Source organism: Dromiciops gliroides, chromosome 1 (assembly GCF_019393635.1).
Source record: "Dromiciops gliroides isolate mDroGli1 chromosome 1, mDroGli1.pri, whole genome shotgun sequence".
NCBI classification, from domain to species: domain Eukaryota; kingdom Metazoa; phylum Chordata; class Mammalia; order Microbiotheria; family Microbiotheriidae; genus Dromiciops; species Dromiciops gliroides.
In genome coordinates, this window is record NC_057861.1 from 574,236,939 (window position 1) to 574,251,572 (window position 14,634).

The 14,634-nt window shown below is 39.6% G+C and overlaps 1 protein-coding gene across 11 annotated transcripts in view; it reads left to right on the forward strand.

Annotated features, from left to right (window-relative positions):
- Positions 1-14,634, forward strand: part of TRPM3 (transient receptor potential cation channel subfamily M member 3) — a 1,147,313-nt gene that overhangs the window by 1,051,433 nt on the left and 81,246 nt on the right. For 7 of the 11 annotated variants that reach the window (XM_043978969.1, XM_043979003.1, XM_043979047.1 and 4 more), the window contains 3 exons: positions 2,250-2,378; positions 6,259-6,510; positions 13,718-13,928. In XM_043978969.1, the coding sequence (XP_043834904.1) occupies positions 2,250-2,378; positions 6,259-6,510; positions 13,718-13,928 (592 nt within the window). The remainder of the gene's footprint in view (positions 1-2,249; positions 2,379-6,258; positions 6,511-13,717; positions 13,929-14,634) is intronic. The other 4 variants (XM_043978974.1, XM_043978992.1, XM_043979017.1 and 1 more) reach the window with 1 other exon arrangement.

Below are 14,634 nucleotides of genomic sequence, written 5' to 3' on the forward strand. Positions count from 1 at the left end.
GAACACATTAATACCGAGGGAGGCCTCCTATAGAAGGTAGTGTTTGCGTGGAAGAAGAAAGGCAAGGAAACTAGGATGCAGGAGTGAGGAGGGAAAGCCTTCCATGCATTGGCAAATAAGCATTGAAAAGTAATGGAAATGAGTAATGTTTTATGTGAAGAGCAAGTAAGTTGAACTGTAGATTTCCTGGAAGGGAGTAATATGGGAAGAAGAATCCAGGCAGAGTATGGAAAGTTGCCTAAATATGAAAAAACAATAGATAGAAAAAAAATTCTTGAAACAATGTAAAGAAATAAGAAAAAAAGCGACAAAATCACCAAAAATCAGTGAGGCCTTTTCATTAATCTGCTATAACTTTATAAAAGGCATGTTCTTAAAATGCTTTAGAAAACAATTTCTGCTCACTTTTCCTGGATTAAATACATTGCAGAACAATGCAATGGTAACATGCCGTTTTTAGATTCCTCTGTTTATACAGTATTCAGAACATAAGGGAAATTTGGAATCATAAAAGGGAAATTGGAAGCAGTGGCAAGAATGTGATATATATTTTCCAGATAGCATGTTCTCTTATCATCCCCAAACCTATCATTTTTTTCTTTAGTTGCACAGTCTGTGTCTCCTTCGTGTCACTGATAAATAGATAAAGCTAAGGACCAAAAACAGGACAGTGCTTTCTATACTATAAAAACATTCTAATCAAACAAAACTAAAACCTTCAACTGCTTGTATTTACTATACAATATGAAGGTGGCCCTTGGAGTGGTGAGGCCAACAATCCTGAGGTACCTCTTATATCACTGGCTAGATGGTCCACAAAACATTGTATAGAGACCAGATGTTTCTTTTAGTCCCATTCAGGTGAGGTACAACGACATAGATATACACTGTGTGTTAGGGTGCCATGGGGAGGGGGGGGGTTAGAGTCAAAAAACAATTATTTTGGTCCTTTAAATCAACCCAAGTGTCCTGCACCTAAATTAGGGAACAGGTGAAAATATCTTACTTTATTGCTCCGTTCTCCTCTTCAGGAATCTCTCAGTGTGCCTACTTTTTCTCGACTCTGGAAAGCATTTTTTGTGCGTTGTTTTTCTGCTAGGGAGGGTCAAAATCACTCAAAAGAAATCCATAACCTCTCTCCTCCTTGTTACCAAGTTGGATGTAGGAGCCAGTTAGATCCCTTTTCAGTTCCAAGAGGAAAAGAGGCACAAATCCATTTGGCTGCTCTATCTTAGCCTTTCTCCTGAACTGAGCCAATTTGCCTGTATTTAGCTGGGAAGAGTCCAGATTAAAAGCTGGAAGTGACACCAGGACACAGGGCCACACATTCTGTGTTTTCATTTTCTATGACAAACGGTTTCCTTTCACTGACAAACAAAATTTATATCTTTCCTCTGACCAGTGGGAAAGGGAGCCAGAGTGGCAAAAAACCCTGACCCAAAGAGACCCAAATTCTAGCTAGTTTCATTATGACCTTGACATTGGGTATCTGATAGTTTGAGCTATACATGTGATGAGAAAGAAAAACCAGAAACACAAATGAAAGGAAGCCTCTACATGGCTCCTGCTGACTTTAGTGAGAGCCATATGGTCATATTGCTGTTCCCTACTTTCAGATTTTGCTCACAACTTTTATGAGACCTACAGGAGGAGAGGAGAGAGAACTAGCAGTTAAAATATGTAAGGTCTACTTCTCTTTCCACTGTACTGTGATGCCTCCTAACAACATAAATACAAAGTGATTGAAATAGGAGTTCAAAGGAGAGAAGCTGCATCAGGAAAACAATGGAAAATACTAGTCCTATCACCAGAGAAGTAGAAAAGGGGCAAACTCACCCAAGAACAGCCAGGAGACAAATCACCATTGAGGAGCTCAAACTATTTCAGAGTGGGTCTGTTTCACTTTCAAGCTTTTAGGACTTGTTAAAGATTTGAGAACTTCAAAGAAGAGCTTCTTGTTAATTTTTCATAACATGGTGTGATTTCACATTAAAATAATAAGAATTTAAATCAGGGGATTATTTATAGTTTGTTCACCCCCCTGGACTAATCACTTAGCCATTTCTCAGTTCATCCTGTCAAGATCACTGCATTGATTCAATGATTCTGATTCTATGTCCTCCTTTCTCACCCATGATTTCTTCTGCACTTTCTGGAGTCTGATTGCCCTATATTAGAAGTCTGCATAAGAATGAGGTAATGCTCTTCTTTGTTAATGGACAGAGAAATTGTCTTTTATTTCTTTACAGCTGGCGTACATTGGCTACCTTATGCTCTTCAACTACATTGTGTTAGTGAAGATGGAGCGCTGGCCTTCCACCCAGGAATGGATAGTCATTTCCTATATATTCACATTGGGAATAGAGAAGATGAGAGAGGTAACTACAAGAGAACCCAGGAGAAAAGAAATGGAAGGGGGGCTTTTAGTTATATTTATGGCTACCCTGGGGTATTTGGGATTCAAATTTAACAAAAAAAAAACACCATGAATGCTGCCCTAGGAATACTAGAATTTCCACCATGGCTCCCATTTCTTTCTCATTGACAACCCTATGGATACCTTGGTCTTTGCTGTTTCTTTTCAACTATAAATACAGATCACTTTCCCCAGGAAGTCCTGCAAATTATTATCTCTTTCCTTGTTAGAGAATTTACTCTTCATCAGCTGTTGGAGCTTTGCTTGTCCCTTTACACAATTATTTATATTCTGTGCCTGCCCTCAAAGTGGGGTTTTTCAGCCATTTCTTAGAAGCAGCTGTTGTCATGCAAATGGGAAATGAATAGCCCCTGGGGTCCCTTCTAGCTAGAGTATCCTGAGCTTTCCAAAACAACCATTTTCTAAAGTCTACTGTGTCTTCATCTTCCTTCTAAGCTTTTTAGTGAGTATTCCCCTATCCCCTTGACTCTTTCTTTGAGAACTGTAATCATGTCAGTATCATCATTGCTTCTGGAAAGGGTCTCTCAGTTGTCTGCCCTACTATTCCACTCAACAACTTTGTGACTTCTCAAGACCATAATTCCCTTCCCTAGCCACCACTCCCTTACATGTTTTGTCTCAATCATCAGAATGTAAACTCCTTGAGGACAGGCACAGTGTTACTTTTGTATCTGTAACCCTAGCACCTAGCACAATGTTTGGCACTATAGTAAATTCTTCATTTAAATTCATTCTTTTCATTCATTCTTCCTCACTCTCACTCCCTTCCTCCTTAAAAAGACAATGTAATATCTATAAACTTACTGTATAATTCACTCATCTGTAAACTTAGGGAGATGGATTGGGTGATCACTGAAGTCCCTTCCATCTCTAAAGCTATAATGCTATGACATCCAGATCATTTATTTTAAGCAAATTTCCCCCAAATTTCCAAAAGCCAATGTTGTAGACATCCAAGGCCACAAGAGGGCTCTGCAGGCTGCTTCCCAATGCCAGCAGTCCAGTCTAAAAGATTCCAAAGTCCAAAGAGTAGGGGAAAACACAAGGGAAGCTGAGCTTGGGCAGAGCTTGTCATGAACCTGCCACACCATCTTTGGTACAAGGGTGTAACAGTCAGTGTGAGCAGGCTTCTCTGGAAGGATGTCAAGTCCACTTAGCTTCTAAAAGCTCCTCTCAGGTGTCACTGTCACAGAGATATGATGATAAATGGTCTAATGGATGGGGAAGCTCATTGAGCTCCTTGGAAGAAAGGTTCTCTATAAATCCAAAGCATTATCACCATGATCACCACTGCCATCACTGTTCATCATTATTGCTAAAATCGGCCCAGAAGCTCTTGTATTCTTCCTGCTTTTCAACTGAGAGCCATAAGCTCTACTGTTTCTTGTCCCAAAGTGAAGATAAAAAAATCCATCTTTTTGTACAGATGATGTTATTTTTATTAATAATGGCATTAATGATCGTTGGAATTTGTTGAATGCTTTACCTGTTACTTTGAGCCCTGTTAGGTAAGTACTACAGGTATTATTACCCCATTTTATGAACTGAAGCTCCCAAAGATTTAGTCACTTGTACAACTAGTGCACACAACTAGTAAGTGTTTGAGGTGAGATTTGAACTTAGGTTTTCCTGGTTCTAAGTCCAGTACCTTATCTGACATAGCATGAAATACTCCCTCTTCTAGTAGCATTAAGAACATAGTGATCTTCATCTTAAGTTTGCAAGCAGAAGACATGGCAAGTCATGATCTGCAAAATAACTATAGAAATATCTATTTCTTACTGATCTCTCACAGTTGGTGGAGTTACTTGGAATGAAAACATCCTTAGAGCAGTTTGAACATCTCATAAATAGGGCATTGTCATCATCCAAATACGTCCATCCAGGTTTCAATCCATGGCTCACTCGGATTTCCCATCCACAAACAATACTATTTGCCACATAGGGAGTTGGGAATTAATAATACTCTGAGAACCAAAGCATGATGACTCTCTCAAAAGTTCTTTGGGCATCATTCAGTTGCCAGCTCACTTGTAATTTTATTACCAAACAAACTTTACTTCCTCCCAATAGGAAGGAATTAAGGAAAGAGTCTAGAACAATGTAGATGGAATTGTTCCAGTTACTAGAATAGAGGAGAAAAAAGGAAGCAAGATAGACCCTATGGCTTACTCTACTTCCTCCCAACAGAAAGAAATTAAGCCAAGAGACTCCAACACAATGTCAATGGAATTGTTCCAGTTACTAGAATAGGGGAGAAAAAGGAAGTAGGACAGACCCCTTGGCTTACTCTTGGAAAATATATCAAGGATTTTAACGCTTGTGTATATTTCACCTCAACAGTCGGTCAATAAGCACTTATGAAACACTGTGTGTCAGACATGGTGCTAAGCACTGGGGATACAAAGAAAAACAAAAGGACAGCCCTGCCCTCAAGTAGCTCATGTTCCAAAGGGGAACACAACATGCAAAAGAGCATGCCATACAATTTCTCTGCAGTGAAAGTGGAAGTTAATCCACAAAAGAATTCAGGAACCCAATTCTTAATTTTTTTTTGTGAGGCAATTGGGGTTAAATGACTTGCCCAGGGTCACACAGCTAGTAAGTGTCAAGTATCTGTGGCCGGATTTGAACTCAGGTCCTCCTGAATCCAGGGCTGGTGCTCTATCCAATGCACCACCTAGCTGCCCCCCAATTCTTAAGTTTTTATGTGAATTGTGGGGGATGAAAATGACAGCTAAAATTTCTGCAGAGCTTAACGATTTTAAAAGTGCTTTCATTACAACCACAAAATGAAGTGGGGTGGGGGTAGGGAGCTCTCCCTATTTTACAAATGAGGAAACATCCATAGAGATTCAATGACTTGCCCAAGGTTGCCCAATGGCAGCACCTAGCTTCAAATCGTCTGGCTTCAAGTCCTGGGGTCTTTCCTCTCCCCTTTTCATAAGGGTTCTTGCTCCAAAGTGATAGGCACTCAGAGTGAGGATCTGACCCTTTCCTCTGAGACCTAGGACTTCTGTTGGTGCAGCACCATCACATGTCCTGCATTTCTGACACTTAAGTCCACATAAAAGACTTACCTATCATGGGGCTGAGAGTCATAAGTCCTAGTGTTTTCAGCACCCACACCTTTGTTCAAACCTAAGATGCCAAAGACATAGGAATATTTATAATATTGCAATTTTTCACTTAGGTGAAAAAAGTGAAGGTTTTCTGATTTTACATGCTTCCCTCCCCATTCCTTGTACTTACTAATGCTTCTGTGTGGAGTCACCCAGGAAGGAAATAGTGAGTAAATTTTACATGCCCTACTCTTGAGAATATTAGGAAAACTGAGAGTATTGGGCATTATGACAAGGTAAGGTTGAACCTAAGCCAGCCCCCCACTTTTCACAGCACAGATGTCCCTAGTGGAGGTATTACAAGGATGGCAGTCTGGCTAATTGTTTCTTATAAAAGGAAGAAACCCTAATGAGACAATCTGGTGCTTCATGTAACTAAACCACCTCAAGATTCTCATCCAAGATAATAATAATAGCTAATATATATATATATATATATATATATATACAGGCACTTTACATATGTCATCTCATGGACCTTTGTGGATTCTAATTCAGATAGCATTTATTCTTACTCATTATATTCCAGGCATTGGTGATATAAGGACAAAGAATGAAATGATCATTACTTACAATGAGTTTACTTTCTAATAGATAGATATTTGTCTGTTAGTCACATAGGTAGAAACTTACCACAAGTGATTTTCAAAAGTAGGGAGAAACAGAAACTAATCTCTCTCCCTTCCCCCCTTCCATCAGATTTTGATGTCAGAGCCTGGAAAACTGTTACAGAAGGTGAAAGTATGGCTTCAAGAGTACTGGAATGTCACAGACCTTATCGCCATCCTCCTGTTTTCTGTTGGGATGATCCTCCGTCTACAAGATCAGCCATTCCGAAGTGATGGAAGGGTCATATACTGTGTTAACATCATTTACTGGTATATCCGCTTGTTAGACATTTTCGGCGTGAACAAATACTTGGGCCCTTACGTTATGATGATTGGGAAAATGGTAAGCAAGAGTACTGGTTTTCTGTTGGGTGCTCTAAGGGGAGGAGTGATAACAGAAAAAGAATGAGGATTAGTTGGAACTGTTGGAACGCACAAGCCCAATGGCAGACATTTATGTCTCCCATCCAAGGACCAACCTAGCTAAGTACAGAAAGGTTCATCACCAGAAGGCTGACCACCAGGTGATGATTATTTTTGGCCACAATTTATGACATCATCTACAAAGGATGCCATCTGCATCAGTGGAGGGAGTACCCACCCCAATAAAATCATGGATCCTTGAAGTCCTAAGGTAAGTTGGCAGAGTATAAAATTGACTTGGCCATGATTTTCCTGGTCTCCATCCCTCAAGGTCACAGAATCATAGAATTTTAGAATTCAAACACGGACAATCTAACCCGACTCCTCCTCCTTTAAATTGCTTCAGACTTTAAAATTAGCCACACAAATAACTAGAGAATGATTCTTCCAGTGAGGGGGGAGGTCTCTGCTCCTAAAACTCTTAATGAACTTAATTCTCTATCACCCTAGCATAGCAGTACCACTCTACCTGTACAAAGCTGAGGGAGCTGTTCATTCCCTCCTGCCTGCTTCCTCCCACAACCACTGTGGGGAGCATCAGGGCTGCTTTTAAAGCAGCATTTCTCTTCTGAACATGTCATGTAGTGCAATGAATCACTCCCCAGCTACCTGCTTCTGTCACACTACTGAAGCTATATTCCCTTCAATGCTCTGTGAAAAAGCAGTTTGCTAACAGGCTCTACTTACTCCCCCCAATGTGGACCCACTTTTGTGAGCAATTAGCCAAGATGTTTTTTAAATCACTCCACTTAAGTTTTAGTGCACATTTCTTTGCTCCTCGCTTTTTGGTGAACCAAATAGTGTTTATAGAACAGTTCCATGAATGTGGAATCCAAAATAATAGGGTCTCTGTCTCCAGTTGTTGTTCAAATGTTTTTCAGTCGTGTCCAATTTTTCATGATGAGATTTTGGGTTTTCTTGGCAAAGATCCTGCCATTTCTTTCTCCAGATTATTTGATAGATGAAGAAAATTAGGAAAACAGGATTAAGTGATTTGCCCATGGTCACACATCTAGTGTCTGAGGCCAGATTTGAACTCAGGACTAGCACTCTAGTCCACTGACTTTAGGCCTAGCACTCTATCTTCAATGCCTCCTACCTTTCCTCTGTCCCCAGAGATACTAACAATGTTTTGCAATGAGAGTAAGGATCTTCTCCAAATACAAAATGTAATTTTCATTGTAAGAGGGCATCATATGAAAACTTGGTGAGCATGTTTCTATCCTCTGCTTTCTGGCAGCCATAGCAGCATAGATTTTAGTGTTAGAAGGGTCTTTAGAGGTCATTGAATGCAATTCCCTCATTTTATAGATGAGAAAACAGGTTCAAAAAGGCTAAGTCACACATGTTTAGAAAGGTTAAGGCTAATACTTATCAAAGGTGGGATTTAAATCTACTCCTTCCAGACTCCAAGTTCAGCATTCTCATCTGCTGTGCCAAGCTGCCACTAACATTCTCTGTAATACCACCACCATTTGGATACAAATATGTTATCAACCCCATGCCAAAAATGGAGGAACTTGGCCAAATTGAGACCCAATTGTAAGGTTGTACTCCATATCAGTTTTGGAATAGAGAGGCAACATGACCTAGAGTATAGCACTGGGAATATAAATATAAAGAGAAAGAAAGACAGTTCTTGCCCTCAAAGAGCTTATATTCTTTTTAAAAAAAAATTTGGGGGGCAGGGAAATGAGGGTTAAGTGACTTGCCCAGGGTCACACAGCTAGTAAATGTCAAGTGTCTGAGGTTGGATTTGAACTCAGGTCCTCCTGAATTCAGGGCCGGTGCTCTATCCACCTAGCTGCCCCCCAAAGAACTTATATTCTAATGGAAACTTTAAAGCATGAGCACTGGAATTGAAATTAATAAGATCTAGATTCAAATCCTACCTCAGCATAGTTGTGTGACTTAGGAATTATCACTTACCCTCTCTGAGCCTCAGTTTCCTCAATGGAGATAATGATGGCATCTCACAGGATTGTTGTGAAGTCAAATGAGATCATGGTGCTAAGCATTTCATAAACATTAAAGTGTTATCTAAATGAGAACTGCAACAGTTATAGTTTAGTGCTCTTACTCAACAACCAGCCCACTTCACCTACTGGCTCAGTCATCTTCCTTTGGTCTTAATGATGAATTTCAGATCACAGTCAAGATCTTCTAATGCCTAGACATGATAATAAGACTACTAGAAAATCATAAAATCATGTTCTGTTTGTCCTTCTAAAAAATTCTTCCCTATCCAGTTGGTTCTTCTAGCTTAAGGCCAGTGATGGGAGTCCAGTTATCTGAAATGGAAAGGCCCAAATAAATGAGAGAGAGAGAGAGAGAATTATATGATATTTAGAGTATCATATCTATGTCTATAATACATACATATGCTAAAGAAAGTTTGGATCATCCTTAAGTAGCTTTTGAAACTACTGAGAAAATTCATACCAGAGCAGCTATATTATTTTTCAGCTGCTCACAAAATGGCACCAATATGTTCCCCAGGTAGTAGTCCCAGGTAACAGAATTCAGCATTCACTGCATTTTTTCTCTATAGTCTAACTTTCTGGCTCCTCTGTCAGTCCAGAGTAAAAAGAAGAAATCAAATTGAATATGCAATATTGGTTGGATTGGAAAATGCTGCTATTATATGTGGTTTCTAAGGTCTTTAGCTAGATGGTTGAGTCAATGACCCAAGACAGAAAAAAATTAAGTCAGAAAACTGAATACAATTTATAGGCCCTGACCACAGATTACCAAAGGGAAGCTGTTCAGACAGTTTGAACAGATGAGGCGATATTGAGAACCTCTGAAGCAATGGGGAGTTTTCCTTTCAGCACTGAATAAGCAATTATTAAATACCTAAGCAAAAAATGAGATACCACCTAGCTGGTGGCTCAATGGGTAGAGTGCTGGGGCTGGAGTCAGGAAGACCTAAATTCAAATCCTGCATTAGACACTTTATAACTATGTGACCTTGCTCTGATTGCCTGACAAAAGGATCCACTAGAGAATGAAATGACAACCACTCCAGTACCTTTGCCCCCCCCCCAAAAAGAACAACCCAGGAAACAGTTGGTCCACAGAGTCATCACTGAATGAACAACAACAACAACAACAGCAAATGTGCCAGATGCTGGGCTAGACTGAGAATCCACACATACAAATGAAATGGCCCCTGCCCTCAAAGGGGAAATAACATGTACACAGAAAAATAAAACATACATATGTATATTATATATAAAAAGATATATAAAACTAAACTATAAAACTATATTAAAACTCCCATATATATATATATATATATATATATATATATATATATATATATGTGTGTGTGTGTGTGTGTATCTAAACACACACACACAAGAGGGAGGGGGAAGCACTAGGAACATGGGCAGTTAGGACAGGTCTTGTATAGGATGTGGTACATGAGAAAGCTAAGGCTTTCTACTAGACAGATGTGAGTAGTAAGGTGAAAGATTGAATGTTGTATATAGGAAACAGCAAGTAAACCAGTTTGGATGGAATACCGTTGACAAAAGTATGTGAATAAGAGTAATATTCAATAAACTTGGAAAGATAGAGTGGAGCCAGACTGTGAGAGGCTTTAAATTGCCAGACAAGAGGTTTTATTTGTTTTTGATTTGTTCAGGGTTTTTGTAGGGTCAAAGGGGAGCTGCTGGAGCTTTTGGAGCAAGAGAAGGCCATGGTCATGTATTTGTGTGTTGGAAATATCAATTTGGCTACTGTGTGGAGGAATGCCTGAAGAGGGGAGAGTCTAGTTATTGTAAAAGTTCAGATAAGATTGATGAGGGCCTAGACTAGGGTTGTGGAGGTGATGGAGGGGAGCTATGTTAAAGATATAGAATTAACAAGTAACTGGTAAAATGTGAATGGATGAGGATGAAGTCAGAGTCAAGACTTATTCAAGGGTTGCAAACCTGAATGCCTGAAAGGACGGTGGTGCTATCAACAGTAACAGGGGAGTTAGGAAAAGGAGTAACAGGGGAGTTAGGTGATAATCCAATAAAGAAGGCCTAGAAGGAGCAGAGAGAAAGAGAATCAAGAAAATAGTATCCAAAAAATCAAGAAAGAGAGAGTATCGAGGAGAAGGTAGTCAATAGTGAGCACCTAGTAGCATTCAGCTTGAAGGATACAGGATACAGGAGAAAGCAGAAAGGAAGGATAAAAAAGTGAGAATAGGAAATCAGATTTGGCAATGAAGAGAACAGCTTCCGTACATTTACTGGGATATAGATGTAGATGTGTATATGTTTATTTATTTACACAAATACTGGAAGAAATGCATGAAGGATCTATGATTCTGAACCAGTGGAGAACTCTGTCCACCAAGACTTAGTTGATAAGTTCTAAGGAGCTGCCTGAGGCAGCTTGCCCAGGGTTACATAGCAAACAAGCATCAGAGGCAACATTTGAACCCAGGTCTTCCTGACTCCAAGTCCAACAATCTATAGTGTACACTCTGACTCTCTCTTTCCTCTTTTCCCTCTCCTTCCCAGTCAAACTAGAAGTCACCAAAAATAGATGTCGAATGCATGCCCTCCTCTGTCCACTCATCTTTAATCACTACAAACAAACATATCATAGAGTTACTACATTTTCAACTGGTTCAACTTTTCATAAGTAAATGATGAAAGAGTGGTACTCAAAAGAAAAGAGAGAATATGAAAAAAACCATAGTTATAGATGTACCAGTTAAAACTATCTCTACACAGTTGGTAGCTGGATGTTAAGAGAGGTCTGAGACTACTGTGCAACAGAAGAAGTTAACTAATTCATTATTTCCAAGAGCAATGATGCAGTATAGAGGAAATGTCAAAGTATCCAATCTCAGGTTCATTCAAATTTACACACACACACACACACACACACACACACACACACACCACCACCACCACCACCACCACCACCACCACCACCACCACAACCTTGACTACTATGTCAAATTAATTTTGAAATTGCCCTGAGGAATGATTGATTTAAAACTTATTGAATATCTATGGCATCTATAAGCCTGTTAAAGGACATAGGAAAATTTCAGTCCCTGCATGCTAATGAAACAAATTAGACAACGAAGAATTTCTTAATTATAATTGTCTTAGGTTTTATTGGAAATTGTCATTGGTAGAGCTGTTATTAGGATTTCTTTGAGTATGTAAGCTGAGGGCAAAGATTTGCACACAGTAGGCACTTAATACTTGTTGGTGATCTCATTAATAAATACTTATTAGTGATTTCTCATTTGAGAAAGGAGGGGACAGAGAGATTTGACTTGCCCAAGGTCACACAGTGAGACAGACTAAGAGTTGGTTTGATTTAGAGTCCTCTGATAGCAAATCCAGTGCCCTTTTTACAATGCCCATCTGCTCCTTGATGTGCTAGGAGATAGCAAGAGGGCATTTTTATTGCTGTGAAGACCATAATTCCCTGCTTCCCATGGTGATTTCTAAAATAACCCAACCCCACAAAGAAACACATCATATCCAAATGCTAATGAGCATAAAAGAACCCATGAAAAATAGTAATGTCTGGTAAAGGGGGAGGTTGGATAGGTGTCATTGCCTTGCTTCACTTAATTAAGTTTGCTTACCAAGATGAGCTATTTGATGTTAAGTTCCCAAAAGATGGTAGAAGTTGATTTAGGATATGCAAAATAGGCGATTATCTAGATAAAAAATCGGGCATAGGTAAAAATCTAAGAGACTGAGGTAAGATTGAAAAAAAAAAGTTTCCAAACTTAGTTAAAGGCATGATTTACAGGATCTTACAGCAGCAAGCATAATTATTGTTGTTATTAATACTTTAGCTAGCATTTATACAACTCTTTAAAGTTTGCAAAGCATTCTACATATGATATCTCATTTGATTCTCAGAACAACCTGGAAACAGGCTAGGAGAGGTTAAATGAAAAGTATGGGCCAACAATAAACAACTGGTTTATAGTAGAATACAGTGAGATGCTACCAGAGAAAGATGATCCACCATGAGCCTGTAAATGGATTGTCCTAACCCTATTCACCAACAGATATCTTCAGCTCCTCATACCTTAGAGTGAACTAAAAATCTCCCCTGCTGAAACAGGTTCTCAGATTTAAGCCTGAGACCTTTCAGCTCTAGATCAGCATTTTAAATATTCCAACTACACCTGGGCTATGATTCCACACCTGTTTGCCTCATAGGAAGAGAAGCAATAGGATTCCTAGTTTGCTCATAGATGAGAAACACATTGAGGACACAGAAATAGCCACCCACAACCCCTGACTCTGGAAATTCCTACCTCTGTGACCTTGGGTTAGTCACTCCTTGGCCCTCAGTTTCTTCAACTGTAAAATGAAGGGAGTTTGCACCAGCCCTAGCTCTCTGATCCTAGTTCTGACCAGGACACTAAGTGGCAAATAGAGAAATTTAAAACAGGAGGGGTTCATCGTACATAGCTTTCTGTTTTCCTTCATGTTTAAATTATTAAGAGCCTCCAAGTATTTGTTTCACTAGTTCAAGTCTATTGTTATAGTAGCTACCATTTATGTAGTGTTTTAAGGTTTGCAGGGTACTTTACAAATATCATCTCATTTGATCCTCACAACAACCTTGGGAGGTTGGTACTATTAACACCCCCATCTTACAGATGAGAAAACTGAGGCAGGGGACACAACTAGTAAGTGTCCAAGGAGAGATTTAACCTCAGACCTCCTTGACTATAATATTGAGTAATTTCAGTAATGCAGACATTACTGAATGCAGCCTCTTTGTGACCCCATTTAGAGTTTTCTTGACAAAGATGGTGGTTTGCCATTTCCTTTTCCAGCTCATTTTATAGATGAGCAAATTGAGGCAAACAGAATTAAGTGACTTGCCCAGGGTCACAGTTACTAAGTGTCTGAGGCTGGATTTTAATTCAGGAAGATGAGTCTTCCTGACTCCAGGCCCACTCTACCCACTGTGCCATCTCACGGCCTCTGGCCACAGATGCCTATCCAGACTTTCCTTGTCTAGCCCCAGAGGCCCAGAAAATTGATACATTTCCAGCGTTTTCATTGGTGTCAGCATTTATAAGCAGCTAACCATGTGGGTTTTTTCTTATCCTTTTTCCCCATCCCTGTCTCTTCTAGATGATAGACATGATGTACTTTGTCATCATTATGCTGGTGGTGCTGATGAGCTTTGGGGTGGCTAGGCAAGCCATCCTCTTTCCCAATGAGGAGCCTTCGTGGAAGCTGGCCAAGAATATTTTCTACATGCCCTACTGGATGATTTATGGGGAAGTGTTTGCAGACCAGATAGACCGTAAGCAAGTTTATGATTCTCATACACCAAAGTCAGGTATTTAACTTCAATCCGGTGATGTCTTTTCCAAGATCGTTTGTTTGTTCTCAATAAATGGCTCAAGAGAGAGGACTATTACGGAACTTGGATTCTTGGAGGAAAATCAATCCCAGAAGGTGCACAGCTAGGAGTAATGAAACCTTTCTTGGGTACTTGTTTCCGATGGTGTCCTCTATGTGACTCGGGTCTGCCAAATTTTCTAATTTCAAAGAAATGAATTACTTTTTAAAAAATTTAATTCCCTTTTTGGATTATAAATCCTAGGACCATGTGTTGAGTGTGTGAATATCAGGAATGTATTATGCTACTCCCAACCCTTTGGCCCCCGTTTTAAAAAATTAAATCCACAGATTTTACTTCAGAACAAATTCAATATGAGCACAAGTATTCCAGTGTGGTCAAAGGAACCTATAGGGTGTTTTCCATAGACTGAAATCAGTTCCCCAATTTCTCTCCCCAAATACCTTAAATGATGGGCTGCTGAAACTCACTGGAGATGGCAAATCCTGAGGTTTCATTTGGCTGGGAGTATGGAAAATGCCTTAGGTTATAAATTTGAGTTGCATGCTACTGTATGCCAGGAGTAAAGGCAGTTATACCCTGAAGTGATGCCATGTGAAAAGCAAAACACAGCAGGACCTAGCCACCTAAGGCCCTAATATATGCTGATTTCCAGAGGCCCCCATTCCTCTTTTATGGTACT